Genomic DNA, 13,839 nt, shown 5'->3' on the forward strand with positions numbered 1-13,839 from the left:
GTTGCTTAGGAGACCTGGCTGGAGTCACTCAGCACACCCTGGATTCAAACTCGCGACTCCAGGGGTGGCAGTCAGCGCCAATACTCGCTGAGATACCCAGGCCCCTAATTTCTTTGAATTGTAATCCAGTTCATTCCTCTCTCTGTCCTTCCAATTCAAATTTCATCTCAAGAATTGAAGGGCAAAATTCAGAATTTAAGAATAGCCCAACACGGCCACACACACTTACCAAGTGATCTCCTGCTAATGACCATGTTGTCCACTAGTGGAATCACCATGTTGAATTTGCCCATCGCTCCATGTAGTTTGATTCGGAACAGTCCGGTCTTCAGTGGATGGATGAATATAATTGGAACATCTTTCTCTGAAGAGCTGGACCTGAGAGAGAGCAGTGAGGGTGAATGAGACAACGTCAGAGACTGTCATCAGTCTGTGTGCATGTACGTGTGTGTGTGTTTGTGTGTGTGTGTGTTACCTGGCAGCGCTGCTGTTGACGGCTGTCTCCACACCTGTGCTCGTCTCAGCCAGTAACTCTGATACTGGAAAATTCTCTACAAGGTAAAGGACAAACACATCATTAACGATTTATTTATGACCTATTACCATAATATCACAACAAAACATGCATGTACAGGATCGCATCACAAATGCTTCTGCGTGAACGCACAAAACGTACAATTAGAATTTAAAATAAATTATGAATAATTATGTTGATTGAGGAAAAAAACTATATTTTCAGAAAGGGTAGCATTTTGGTATTTTGCACTGAATCATGTTTAAGCATGCGACTCGGTTTTGTTCAGGTATATGAATGTTTCTTAGAGCCTGATGAAATTTGCGTCAAACTCAGTTTGATTAGTTTAGAGGAGAAAATTCTGCAACATTAAAAATATTGTGAGATCTTTTAAAAAAATGCATCATTTAATCGCTAAATAATATTGCATGATTCACAGATGCATCGCAATCCTCAGATGATTTTGCACTAATCGGAATTTTAAATGTTTATTGAAAAAGCCCGGCAATATCATCATAAGTAGCGATGTCCTGATACCGAGCTCATGTACTTGTACTCGTGCTCGTAAAAATGCTTTGATACCAAAAACCGATACAATCTGACGTACAAATGTCACTGCGTAAACATTCTAGTGACACCTAGTGACATTATTTAACCACTAAAGCTGCAATTTAATGAGATAAATATATTTAATGAGTCTGCATGTGCTGCGTGCTTCAAATGTGAGCACCTGTGAATGTGTGGAGCCGGTGTTATGCTGACTAGGCATGTGACGGTATTCAGTTATACAGTATGTCACGTAATTAACATGCACGATATTGTTATCGGGGGCACTTCAAAATACCGTAAATAATTCCAGATAACCTTTTGGCCAAATTGTTTTGTCACACAGTAGTTTTTATCCCATCAACGAATCAAGATTCACAACACTGCACAAATGACACATGCGCACTCTGAACAAACCAGCAGTGGACGAGAAATGTAGCTGAAGAAGGAACGCAGATGACCCTTTAACCACATTCTAATAAGGTTAAGTCAAAAATCTGGAAGTATTTTAACTTAGTCTAGTTTGGTATTTAAAAAGTAATTAAACTTGTTATACATAGAACAACAAAAAAGTTTATGGTTCAACCCGTTTTTGTAATGCAATTCAATACCGTGATAAAAGCTTCAGCAATTATTGTGATGTGAAAATTTGATACCTGCCTAATGCTGACATAAAGACATAAGTGCTCATCTCATTTAGAGATCCTTGTCTCTTCCACGGAAAACACCATCATGAGCATCGCACGCTCTATTTGTAGCAGAGCGCTAATTCACTTTGTAGTGCAAGGCACATACAGACTACATAGCTGTGACGAGGAGGAGGGCGTGGCCGGGCTGTGAGTGTGCATGCCTGGTGCTGAGCGGCCCAATCAGCGGGAGAGACATAAGAGGAGTCGTCGGGAGTGCTGGAGAGAGAGACGCAAGTGGCCGCGTTGCATGTGTGTCTGTTTAAGTTCATTTATGCATTAAAAGTTTATGTTGATTGTTCAGCCAGTTCTTGCCTCCTCCTTGCCTGTCCTTTAACTGTTACAGTGGTGCCGAAACCCAGGAGGGAGGAGGGATGCGCTGTCGCGGAGTCCTCGCCACTGCCATCCGCCAGGGGAGCAGTCGCAGCCGTCTGACTGGGGACAGAGGGGTCGCTGCCGGCCGCCGAGAGCCGGAGGAACCGCTATGTGATAAGATGCACGGATTGACAGTCTCAGACATGGAGGCAACTGAGATTCGTCCTCCGCCACCCGGATTGAGGCGAGTCACTACGCCACCACGAGGACTTAGAGCGCATTGGGCATTCCAAATTGGGGAGGAAAAAAAAGGTATCAGACTCGGTATCGGCGAGTACCTAAAAGGAAGTTTCGGTACTCATACTCGTTCTCCAAAAATGGTATCAGGACATCCCTAGTCACAAGGGTTGAATTTTGCATTAAAACATAAAAGCATGCGATTCACTTTTGTTCAGGTGTGTGAATGTGTCTCAGATGAAATTTGCATCGCACTCAGTGTAAATAGTTTACAGGTGAAAATTTAGCAATTTGCGTTGACATTTCTGAATGTGCCTTAAATTGAAATATTTCGGCAATTGACATTAAAACATTGAAGGGAGAGTTCTTTCTTCTGCTCAAAACAAACGAAGATTTTTAGAAGGACAATTCAGCTCTGTAGGTCCATACAATGCAAGCGATTGAGTACCAAAACTTTAAAGGTCCAAAAAGCACATAAAGGCAGCATAAAAGTAATCCATATGACTCCCGTGGTTAAATCAGTGTCTCCTGAAGTGACTCAATCAGTTTTTGGTGAGAACAGACCAAAATATAACTCCTTTTTCACTATAAACCTTGACATCAGCAGTCTCCTTGACAATCAGGATTTCAAGCTTGATTACACTTCCTAATGCCATCTAGCATTCTGTGCATGTGTCAAGCACTAAGAAGTGTAATAGAGCTTTAAATCATGGTCATGTTCTCAGCCAAAACCGATTGGATCTCTTCAGAAGACATTAAACCACGAGTCATATGGACTGCTTTTAAGCTGCCATGATGTGCTTTTTGGAATTTCAAAGTTCTGGTCACCATTCACTTGCACTGTATGGACCTCCAGAGCTGATATATTCTTCTAAAAATCTTCATTTGTGTTCAGCAGAAGAAAGAAAGTCATACACATCTGGGATGGCATGAGGGTGAATAAATGATGAGAGAATTTTCATTTTTGGGTGAACTAGCCCTTTAACTTTAAAAATCAGATGGCACATTTCCCTACAGAGCTAAAGTAACAACAGTCACCTAAAGTGTCACTATACTTTGGAAAGGGCAAAGCAAATTGCTATGTCTAGTATGCTTTATTGCCAAAGATTTGCTCCCTAAAAACATCGGTAAAAAACTGCAATCACATCATGAACCCCAACAAACGTTGAGGTGCATATAGAACATTTTACCAATGTCATCGTATCGCTCGACCCACACCACCAGCACTTTAGTGTCTGGTCCTAAAGGAGGTATCGTCCTGCCTGTCGGCAACTTCCTGCTTTTCACTGTGGGGGACTGACACAAACACACATCATCACATATACATACATGAACATATATAAAAATCATATTTGTACTGTAAAATAGTGTTTTAATTAAAATTTGTGTCCTTAATATTTTTAATATGTAGTAACTGTTTTATAAGCAAAAAAGCACTTGAGATGGTGTTATACTGTGAACATTGTCACAACTGAAGGGGTTGCAGAAGACAGAGAGAGATTTTACCCGTTGTGTCGGTCCCATGTTATCAGAATGATTAGGGAAGAGCTCGAGTGTGAGGTTGGGCTGTTTCAGCAAACTGGGTAACAACTCCATCTGAGAGTCAGAGTCTGCGGTCGGGAAACTGTTCTCTGACGACTCCGCTACACACACGCACACGCACACCACACACGCACACACCACACACCACACATGCACATAGTGGGCGAAATAAAAGATGCTTTTGACCTTGAATTCAATGTTCATGAACACGCAAATATAAAAACAAAACAGTGTTAAAACAGAGAAATACCGGATGAGTCCGTTAGCGAAGGCACGACGAAGGCGATTTCCGTCAGTGCATCAGCGTAATAGAGAACACGCTTCTCTCCGTTAAACACACCACCGCCGGTGTCACCCACAGTCACACAACCATCTGTGGAAACACACAACAGACACACAATACATTTGATTTCAAGCATCAAAGTAAATCATTTTTCTGACTTAGGACCTTCACTTAAATACATTTTTTAATTACATTTAAGTAAATGATATAAACGGCATTAAACCTCGAAGAAGAGCACACCTTAAAGTAATAATTGCATTGCTTTAATACTTAAAGTATTCATGAAAAATAAGCATTTTAATCAAAAGTCTTCCATCATTATAATGGGAAAGTGGAGCTCAAATTATTTTTATCTGTCATTAACTACATTTATTTTTCTCAGTTATATTGATCAGGTCTTCAACTAGATACTTTCATAAATAATGTTCACAGCATCTCTATTGGGTTAAGGTCTGGGCTCTGGCTGGGACACTCCAAAAGTTGGATTTTCTTTTTTTTAAAGCCATTCTGTATTGGGTTTACTTTGATGTTTAGGGTCATCGTCCTGCTGCATCACCCAACTTCTACTGAGCTTCAGCTGGCGCACAGCCACCCTCACATTATCCTGTAGGATATCTTGATAAACTTGGGAATTCATTTTCCCCTCGATGATAGCAAGTGGTCCAGGCACCAAAGCAGCAAAGCAGCCCCAAATCATGATGCTCCCTCCACCGTACTTCACCGTTGGATGATGTTTTCATGTTGGTATGTGGTGCCCTTTTTACACCATATGTAGTGCTGCGTGTTCTTCCCAAACAATTCAACCTTAGATTCATCAGTCCACAAAACATTTTCCCAGTAGTGTTGTGGAGTGTCAAGGTGGTCTTTGGCAAACTTCAGGTGCACAGCATTGTTTTTGTTGGAAAGCAGCTGCTTCCTTCGTGGTGTCCTGCCATGGACACCATACCTGTTTAATGTTTTCCATATAGTAGACTCATGAACAGAGATGTTAACCAGTTCCAACGACTCCTTCAAGTCTTTATCTGTCACTCTAGGGATCTTTTTAACCTCATTGAGCATTCTGCGGTGTGCCCTTTGAGTCACCTTGGCTGGACGGCCACTTCTAGTGAGAGTACCCACAGTACTAAATCATCTCCATTTATAGACAGTTTGTCTAACTGTGGACAGATGAATATCTATGCTCTTCTAGATAACTTTGTGTCCCTTTCCAGCTTTATGCAAAGCAACCATTCTTGATCGTAGGTCTTCTGAGATGCATGTTCCACTTCAGCAGATACTTAATGTTTGAGTGCTTTTTATAAGTCAAAGTAGCTCTAACCCGCACCTCCAATCTCATTTCATTAATTGGATGCCAGGTTTGCCAACTCCTGACTCTAATTAGCTTTTGTTGACATCATTAGCCTAGGGGTTCACATACTTTTTCTTGCCACTGTAGATGTGATAAAGGATAAAGACAAACCTTTATCCTATCAAGTTGGCGTGTGTTCGTGTGTGTGTACCTGGAGTTTCAGTGCCGTTAGTCGTGTTGATGGTCCAGCTGGTGAACACACTGCCCGTCCATCCAGGATGCTGCCCAACATCCACCGGCCAGCCCAGAGACAACAACAACTCCAGGAAATGAGGCTGTACGTTTGATGAAGACTCCACGTTTCTCAAGATCTACAGGTTGACACAAGACAAGTTTGTTAAAATGAAGCTGTTGTAAAACAGATGATATTCACACACAATAACTATTACTTGGGAAAGAAAGGTCTGCTTCATGCCTTGCTTAACATTAATGTAAAGTCTCTGGTGGGGTTTAGCTTTATTCTGTTCTTTCATTCATTTTAGTGCACTCTCACTACAGGACATTGATTTGTGGTTTCACCTCTTGACTGCTCTTCTGTCCTGCTTTCATGTAGAAGATGAAAACAGTGTCACATGGTCGTGATGGTAACAGGTCCAGATAGCCGATGTCATCAAAAAAGCCTGACACAGACGAGTCGAGAGCAATGAGGTGAGGAGGGAGTCTACTGTTACCAGGCTCCTGAGAAAATACACACACACAGGAACAGATAAGATTCAGGTCAATGTTTATTTCATCCACAGAAAGTCCATTTTTACTGAGAACATTCTGGCTCCTTGTGTTCACAAGAGCAGTTCAGGTATTTCATGTTTGACTGCTAAATTTATTGAGTATAAATGACAATTTAGGCACTACAACATAAACTTTTAAATGTTTATAAAATAAAATAAAAAAATGTGATACACTGGATCAAGTTCACTTAAGTGTAGCTAGAGGAGTGGAAATATACACTATACTTCCTGTGAAGTATAATATAAATATATTATATTTTATATCTATACCTAATATAGATATAAAATATGACTCCACTATCTATATACTGTACATTATATTTTATTTATAGATTACAATATAATATATAAACAATATTCATGATATATATATATATAGTTTATATTATTTTTGTTATATACAAATTAAATTTGACCTTAAATTAAAACTATTATATTACTACCTTAAATATACTTACAAAATTCAATATACATAAATTATAACAAACTCATATATATGTTTATATTATTTTTATTATATAAAATTGTTATTTTACTTTAAATTAAAATATACAATTTAAACTATTTTATTAATACACTAAAATATACTTACAAAATTCAATATACATAAATTATAACAAACCTATATATATATATATATATATATATATATATATATATATATATATATATATATATATATATATATATAATATTGTAAATATTTAAAAATATGTTTTATATCATACATATATATATATATATATATATATATATATATGTATATTTATATGTATATATATATTTATTATATACAGCATATACACTGTATATATAAAATATAACCTTAAATTAAAATATACAATTTAAACTATTTTATTAATACACTAAAATATACTTAAAAATTTTATACAAATTATAACAAACCTATACATATATTATATATATAATAATAAATTATAACAAACCTATATATATATATATATATATATATATATATATATATATATATATATATATATATAAAATATTGTAAATATTTAAAAATATATGTTTTATATCATACATATATATATATATATATATACATACATACAGTATATACACTGTATATATAAAATATAACCTTAAATTAAAATATACAAATTAAACTATTTTATTAATACACTTATAATAAAAATATCAATACACTTAAATAATAAGAAACTTTTAAAATATATACATATTAATATTTTTACAATATTATATTTTATATCATGCTATTATAAATATATATATATATATATATATATATATATATATATATATATATATATATATATATATATATATATAAATAAGTTTATAATTTGTTTAAAATATTAGCTGAAATGTCTGCCTTAGCTGAAGTGACTTTCAAAGGAAATATCTGACTGTCTGTTCTCATACCTTGAGTGCCTCTAGTGACAGGAAGCCGAAGTGTGACAGGAAGAGTCGAGCGGTCTGGAACTCCTGAGCGGGTGCGGGAGGTTTACAGTCCGTCAGAGGATCAGGGAAGGGTTTGTTCCTCCATAAGTCCTCTGTCTGCTGCTCGAGTTTCTGCTCATATTCCATCTGTTCAGCCATCACTGATCGAAGCTTATCATGCTGCTGCTCCAGCTGAAACACACACACACACACACACACACACACACACAAAATGAGGATTAACATAACGTACACATGCTTTCAGTTATAGTAATGCATGTGATAAGAGTGTTTTAAAACTGTGCGAGTGTGACTGTCATCATCCTTCAAAACTGTTTTTGTTAAAAAATGAATTGTGTGTCTTGAACTGTGATTCAAGTGTGATAACATGCTATGAATCAATGAGTGTATTTACATGCTTCATTTATTTTTGGTACTTTCATTATTTTATCCCAGACCCAGACTGTTTTAAACAATGAAAAGCCCATAATAAAAACAAAAATTGATACATTTTAAAACCATGATCATCTAAACAAAGAGTGAAATAATCAAACCATTTCAATATTTTTTATGTGAAAATGGTTTCTATAAATCGTTCAAAAATTACGACTAAAATGTCATTTCCATCAGCATCATTTCCAGCACAGAATTCTATTAAACGCAGAATTTGAGGTGCTGGAAATGACACTGTGGATGGAATTTTCATGACAAATATGGCATTATTCTCCTGTGATGCATGTACATACATTGTTGGACATTGTTAGCAGACTAATAATAATAATACAAAATTAAAAACGTGCTATAAGATAAAAAAAATGGTTATATATATATATATATATGTATATATATTTTTACCTCTTTATCCACAATGTCATGGAGATCTGGGATGCTCAGGTCGGCTTTCACAAACGGAATCTTATCCACTTCCTCTGGGAACGGTCTGTGCTTCACGTTAAATCGAATTCCCACGTCGTTTTTAGGAGTGGGTCGACTTTCTGGCACAAACACCTGCTGTAAAACAAATGCAATTAAAATGTCAGATGAGGAGATGATGGTACTAAGACCATATTCTAATGAACAGAATATGAAAAGCCACATTCTCACCATTTTATCTGGTTTTGACTGGCTTCTGAAAGTACATCTGTGTTCTGATTGGTGGTGCCGGCTGGTTCTTACCTTCTGATTGGCTCTTGCTCCTCTGGGCTGATGAAAGAGCTGCATCGTCCACGCATGGCGACCAGACATTCCTCTGATTAACATGGTGACTGACGGACAGGGATCTGTTGAGACACAAACAAACTTGTTAGAGCTGTTGTTTTATTAAGAAATCTCATTTAAAGAAAGAACAGCAATATGTGGGTTAATTTTTGAGTGAAATATCCCTTTAAGTGTATTTTCTCACTCTGTTCATTTCCGAGTGGTTGCTCCAACATGGCAAGTATGACGGAGTTATCCAGAACGAAATATCTGAAGTTACTGTGAGACGTGGAGGTGAGTCGTGAATATTTAATGAGTGTGTCCTCATTCAGCAGGCTGCAGGGGGAGGCGGGGCCACTGGGAGACGGGAATGCCCCCAATACCTGCATTATACTGGAATACAAAGCATCACAAGTCAAGACAGGCCTACATCCTGAACAAGAGCGATCAGTTAATGTTTATGAAGAATCTTCACCATGATAACGTAGCCTCGGCTGCATCTTTCACCCTCATCGACGCCGGGTTGTGCTCTTTGTCACCTTTATACTTAACTTCCTGTTCGCCTGTTTTGGACTTGCTGCCCGAGATGCCGAGCTCCACGATCTCCAACACCTCGATCAGGCAATCCTAATGACACCATGAAGAGATCAGTTATCAAACAACAGCAGTAGTTCTCCAGCAGGGGGCCTCAGCCGAAGATGACTCCAGATTATTTAAAATGCTTTATTAAAATAATCAAACTTAATTATTCTATAACAGGAGGTAATGTTTTTAGCTTTAGGCCTAACTGTTGTGGTTGAGGTTTCAGTACTTGTGGACTCTAAAACGATTAAAGTTTTTTGTGCCGTACCTTCTCGTTGAGCATGTCGGGGTGTTCTGTGAGCCACACACACAGACAGTGAAACGCAGCGACGATCATGGAGTGCAGATCTCTGGAGTGGAGCGGAGCGGGACGACTGCACTGATACACGATATAACTGCACACGGAGCTCACTGCACGCTTACGATCTGATGACTCCACACTCACCTTCACCTGACAGGATAAAGCAACCAGTGATGCATTAAATGTAAAGTATTCTATTAATTGTGTCAAGAATTGTGCTTGATTAATCGGCATGGCGACAAATGAACCAACAGTGGTAATTCACGTTTTTCTTGTATAAATAAGCATATATATACTGTTGCAAGTTAAAAGTATGTGAACCCTTTGGAATTAACTGGTTTTCTGCATTAATTGGTCATAAAATGTGATCTTCATCAAAGTCACAAGTATAGACAAACACAGTGTGCTTAAGATAACAACACACAAACAATAATCTTTCATGTCTTTATTGAACACATCCCATTAAACATTCACAGTGCTTTGGAAAAATTAAGTGAACCCTTGGATTTAATAACTGGTCGATCCTGTTTTGGCAGCGATAACCTCAACCAAGTGTTTCCGATAGCTGCGGATTAGACCTGCACAACGTTCTTCCTTACAGAACTGCTTCAGCTTAGTCATATTCTTAAGATGTCTGGTGTGAACGGCTCTCTTGAGGTCATTCCACAGCATTTCTATTGGGTTAAGATCTGGACTTTGACTGGGCAACTCCAAAAGATGAATTTTCTTTTTTTGAAGCCATTCTGTAGTGGGTCTACTTTGATGTTTAGGGCTATTGTCCTGCTGCATCACACAACTTCTACTGAGCTTCAGCTGGTGCACTGCCACCCTGACATTATCCTGTAGGATATCTTGATAAACTTGGGAATTCATTTTTCCCTCGATGATGGCAAGCGGTCCAGCCCCTGAAGCAGCAAAGCAGCCCCAAATCATGATGCTCCCTCCACCGTACTTCACCGTTGGGATGATGTTTTTATGTTGGTATGCGGTGCCCTTTTTATGCCATATGTAGTGCTGCGTGTTCTTCCCAAACAATTCAACCATAGATTCATCAGTCCACAAAACATTTTCCCAGTAGCGCTGTGAAGTATTAAGGTGGTCTTTGGCAAACTTCAGGCTTGCAGCAATGTTTTTGCTGGAAAGCAGCTGCTTCCTTCGTGGTGTCCTGCCATGGACACCATCCTGTTTAATGTTTTCAATATAGTAGACTCATGAACAGAGATGTTAACCAGTTCTAATGATACATTCAAGTCTTTATCTGTCACTCTAGGGTTCTTGTTTACCTCATTGAGCATTCTGCGGTGTGCCCTTTGAGTCATCTTGGCAGGACGGCCACTTCTAGTGAGAGTACCCACAGTATTAAATCATCTCCATTTATAGACAGTTTGTCTAACTGTGGACAGATGAATATCTATACTCTTCAAGATAACTTCGTAACCCTTTCCAGCTTTATGCAAAGCAACAATTATTGCTAGTAGGTCTTCTGAGGTCCACGTCAGCAGATGCTTCTTGTGAATAGCAAACTCAAAATGTTTGAGTGCTTTTTATAAATAAAGTAACTCTAACCAACACCTCCAATCTTGTTTCATTAACTGGATGCCAGGTTTGCCAACTCCTGATTCTAATAAGATTTTGTTGACGTTATTAGCCTAGGCGTTCATATACTTTTTCCCAGCCTGCACTGTGAATGCTTGATGTATTCAGTACGTACAAGAACAATACAATAATTTGTGTGTTATTAGTTAAAACAGATTGTGCTTGTTCATTATTGTTACTCACATGAATATCAAACCAGATTTTAAGACAAATTTACAATTTATGCTTAACTGTCACGAAAATGTCACAATGCAATATCATTATCGGTCACAATTAAAAAATCTTAAGCCTCTTTCATATGGAGAAAAAAATATAGGAAAAGTTTATTCCGTGAGATTTTGATCATTCATACTGCCAGAGCTTTCCCATAATCTGTTCTCACATTCAATCAAATCCTGGAAAAATCCAGTAAAAACAAAAGAGTACAGCGTTTAGAGTTTACTGATGACCTGCAACTTCTCTCTCGAGAAGCCCCACTCTTTTATCCTCTTGTAAACAAATGCATTGCGTATGGTAACACTAAACTGATGATTTATTTCATCATCTGCACGGATGTGGAGTAGCTCCCTGGTCTTTGTTTCACTCCAATTTGCTGTAACTGTTATCTTTTTATTTGCATTTTTTTTCTTTTTCTTTTTTTTCTTCTCTGTATTAAGGTTGTAACGGTAAGAGATTTGCATGGTAGGCAATTTTGGGCAGTTACTTTTATAAATAGCTCATAAGATCAGTTTTGTATTGTTTGATGTTAACTGTTTTTGTGTTATTGGCTGCTGAAGACAAAAAAGTTTGAAAGTGAAATTGATAACCATAAAAAAATTATTAGTATTTAATATTAATACAATTATTTTATAAAATATTATTTAAAAATAATATTAATAAAAAACAAAACAGAAAATAATAAATAACTTGCACTTATTCCTGCCCTACAACAGTTAAGATGTGCATTTGATTTAAAGAAAATGTAAGATAGTAGTCATCAAGAAACCACAACATGATCCTGGAGAGTTGGATAATTATGGGCTGATCTCTAATCTTCCATTTAAACTAGAAAAGGTAGTGTGCTCCATACTTAGAGTAGTGGTCGACCGATATGGGTTTTTTAATGCCCGTTGCTGATATCCAGAGAGCAGAGTGCCGATAGGCAGATACAATGCTGATATTTCACACGATTTAATATAGTAAATAACATAAACATAAAATTGCGAAAAAAATACTAGTACTAATAATAGAACTATATTTACTCAATTTCACAAAACTTTGTAAAAAACAATCTAAAAAAAATGATATTGTATTTTAAATGGTAGATTGCAGTTTCTTTAATCAAATTTTAGTAATTTATTGTACATGAAAAAATTGTTAATATATTAGGAAGAAGGAAAGAACAGTACACAGAGTAGTACAGCAACCATGGATGGCATGTCCACGTTAGCAATCGCATTTTCTCCAAACATACCAAATCAAACCAACTGTACATACAGTGCATAGTGAATAAGACATTTACCTACAGCACACGTGAAGTGCTTTTACTTTGAAGATGCACTCGTGCGGATCCAGCATGAGCAACAATCTCCTGACAGTTTAAACAGCCTGGATCGCCTGCTTGGATTGTCACGGACTGACCGCCATGATTTGTGAATCAGAAGAACATTTTATCCTGATCCTGAAGTTTTGATTCTGGCTGATAGAATGCGCGCTTCAGAGGAAGATATTAGATGAGCACTCGACGGGAAGAAAACGCTGGATTTTCGTGAGGTATGTGAATTACATCTGTTTAAACGAGCTATCTGCATATTTGCAGATGGTATATATTAGAAGTTTTATTGATATTTGCCTTTTATCATTAGAAAAGAAAGTTTAAAGTGATAGGGAACTGCTGAAGAGAGGCTGATAGAATACGTGCTTTAGAGGTAAATACAGGTGCATCTCAATAAATTAGAATGTCGTGGAAAAGTTCATTTATTTCAGTAATTCAACTCAAATTGTGAAACTCGTATATTAAATAAATTCAATGCACACAGACTGAAGTAGTTTAAGTCTTTGGTTCTTTTAATTGTGATGATTTTGGCTCACATTTAACAAAAACCCACCAATTCACTATCTCAACAAATTAGAATACATCATAAGACCAATAAAAAAAACATTTTTAGTGAATTGTTGGCCTTCTGGAAAGTATGTTCATTTACTGTATATGTACTCAATACTTGGTAGGGGCTCCTTTTGCTTTAATTACTGCCTCAATTCGGCGTGGCATGGAGGTGATCAGTTTGTGGCACTGCTGAGGTGGTATGGAAGCCCAGGTTTCTTTGACAGTGGCCTTCAGCTCATCTGCATTTTTTGGTCTCTTGTTTCTCATTTTCCTCTTGACAATACCCCATAGATTCTCTATGGGGTTCAGGTCTGGTGAGTTTGCTGGCCAGTCAAGCACACCAACACCATGGTCATTTAACCAACTTTTGGTGCTTTTGGCAGTGTGGGCAGGTGCCAAATCCTGCTGGAAAATGAAATCAGCATCTTTAAAAAGCTGGTCAGCAGAAGAAAG

The 13,839-nt window shown here is 37.3% G+C and overlaps 1 protein-coding gene across 6 annotated transcripts in view; it reads right to left on the reverse strand.

The window, feature by feature from the left end:
• The window catches only part of LOC127446001 (ral GTPase-activating protein subunit beta-like), a 60,538-nt gene that overhangs the window by 2,964 nt on the left and 43,735 nt on the right, over window positions 1–13,839 (reverse strand). For 2 of the 6 annotated variants that reach the window (XM_051706583.1, XM_051706584.1), the window contains exons 17-29: window positions 9,672–9,854; window positions 9,297–9,448; window positions 9,027–9,214; window positions 8,801–8,904; window positions 8,480–8,632; window positions 7,607–7,816; window positions 5,991–6,149; window positions 5,623–5,782; window positions 4,091–4,213; window positions 3,805–3,941; window positions 3,489–3,594; window positions 476–551; window positions 230–378 (exon numbers count right to left, since the gene is read on the reverse strand). In XM_051706583.1, coding sequence (XP_051562543.1) covers window positions 230–378; window positions 476–551; window positions 3,489–3,594; window positions 3,805–3,941; window positions 4,091–4,213; window positions 5,623–5,782; window positions 5,991–6,149; window positions 7,607–7,816; window positions 8,480–8,632; window positions 8,801–8,904; window positions 9,027–9,214; window positions 9,297–9,448; window positions 9,672–9,854 — 1,900 coding nt within the window. Of the gene's footprint in view, window positions 1–229; window positions 379–475; window positions 552–3,488; window positions 3,595–3,804; window positions 3,942–4,090; window positions 4,214–5,622; window positions 5,783–5,990; window positions 6,150–7,606; window positions 7,817–8,479; window positions 8,636–8,728; window positions 8,905–9,026; window positions 9,215–9,296; window positions 9,449–9,671; window positions 9,855–13,839 lie in introns of all 6 variants that reach the window. The other 4 variants (XM_051706582.1, XM_051706580.1, XM_051706581.1 and 1 more) reach the window with 2 other exon arrangements.

The sequence above is a fragment of the Myxocyprinus asiaticus genome, chromosome 9, assembly GCF_019703515.2.
Source record: "Myxocyprinus asiaticus isolate MX2 ecotype Aquarium Trade chromosome 9, UBuf_Myxa_2, whole genome shotgun sequence".
NCBI classification, from domain to species: Eukaryota; Metazoa; Chordata; class Actinopteri; order Cypriniformes; family Catostomidae; genus Myxocyprinus; species Myxocyprinus asiaticus.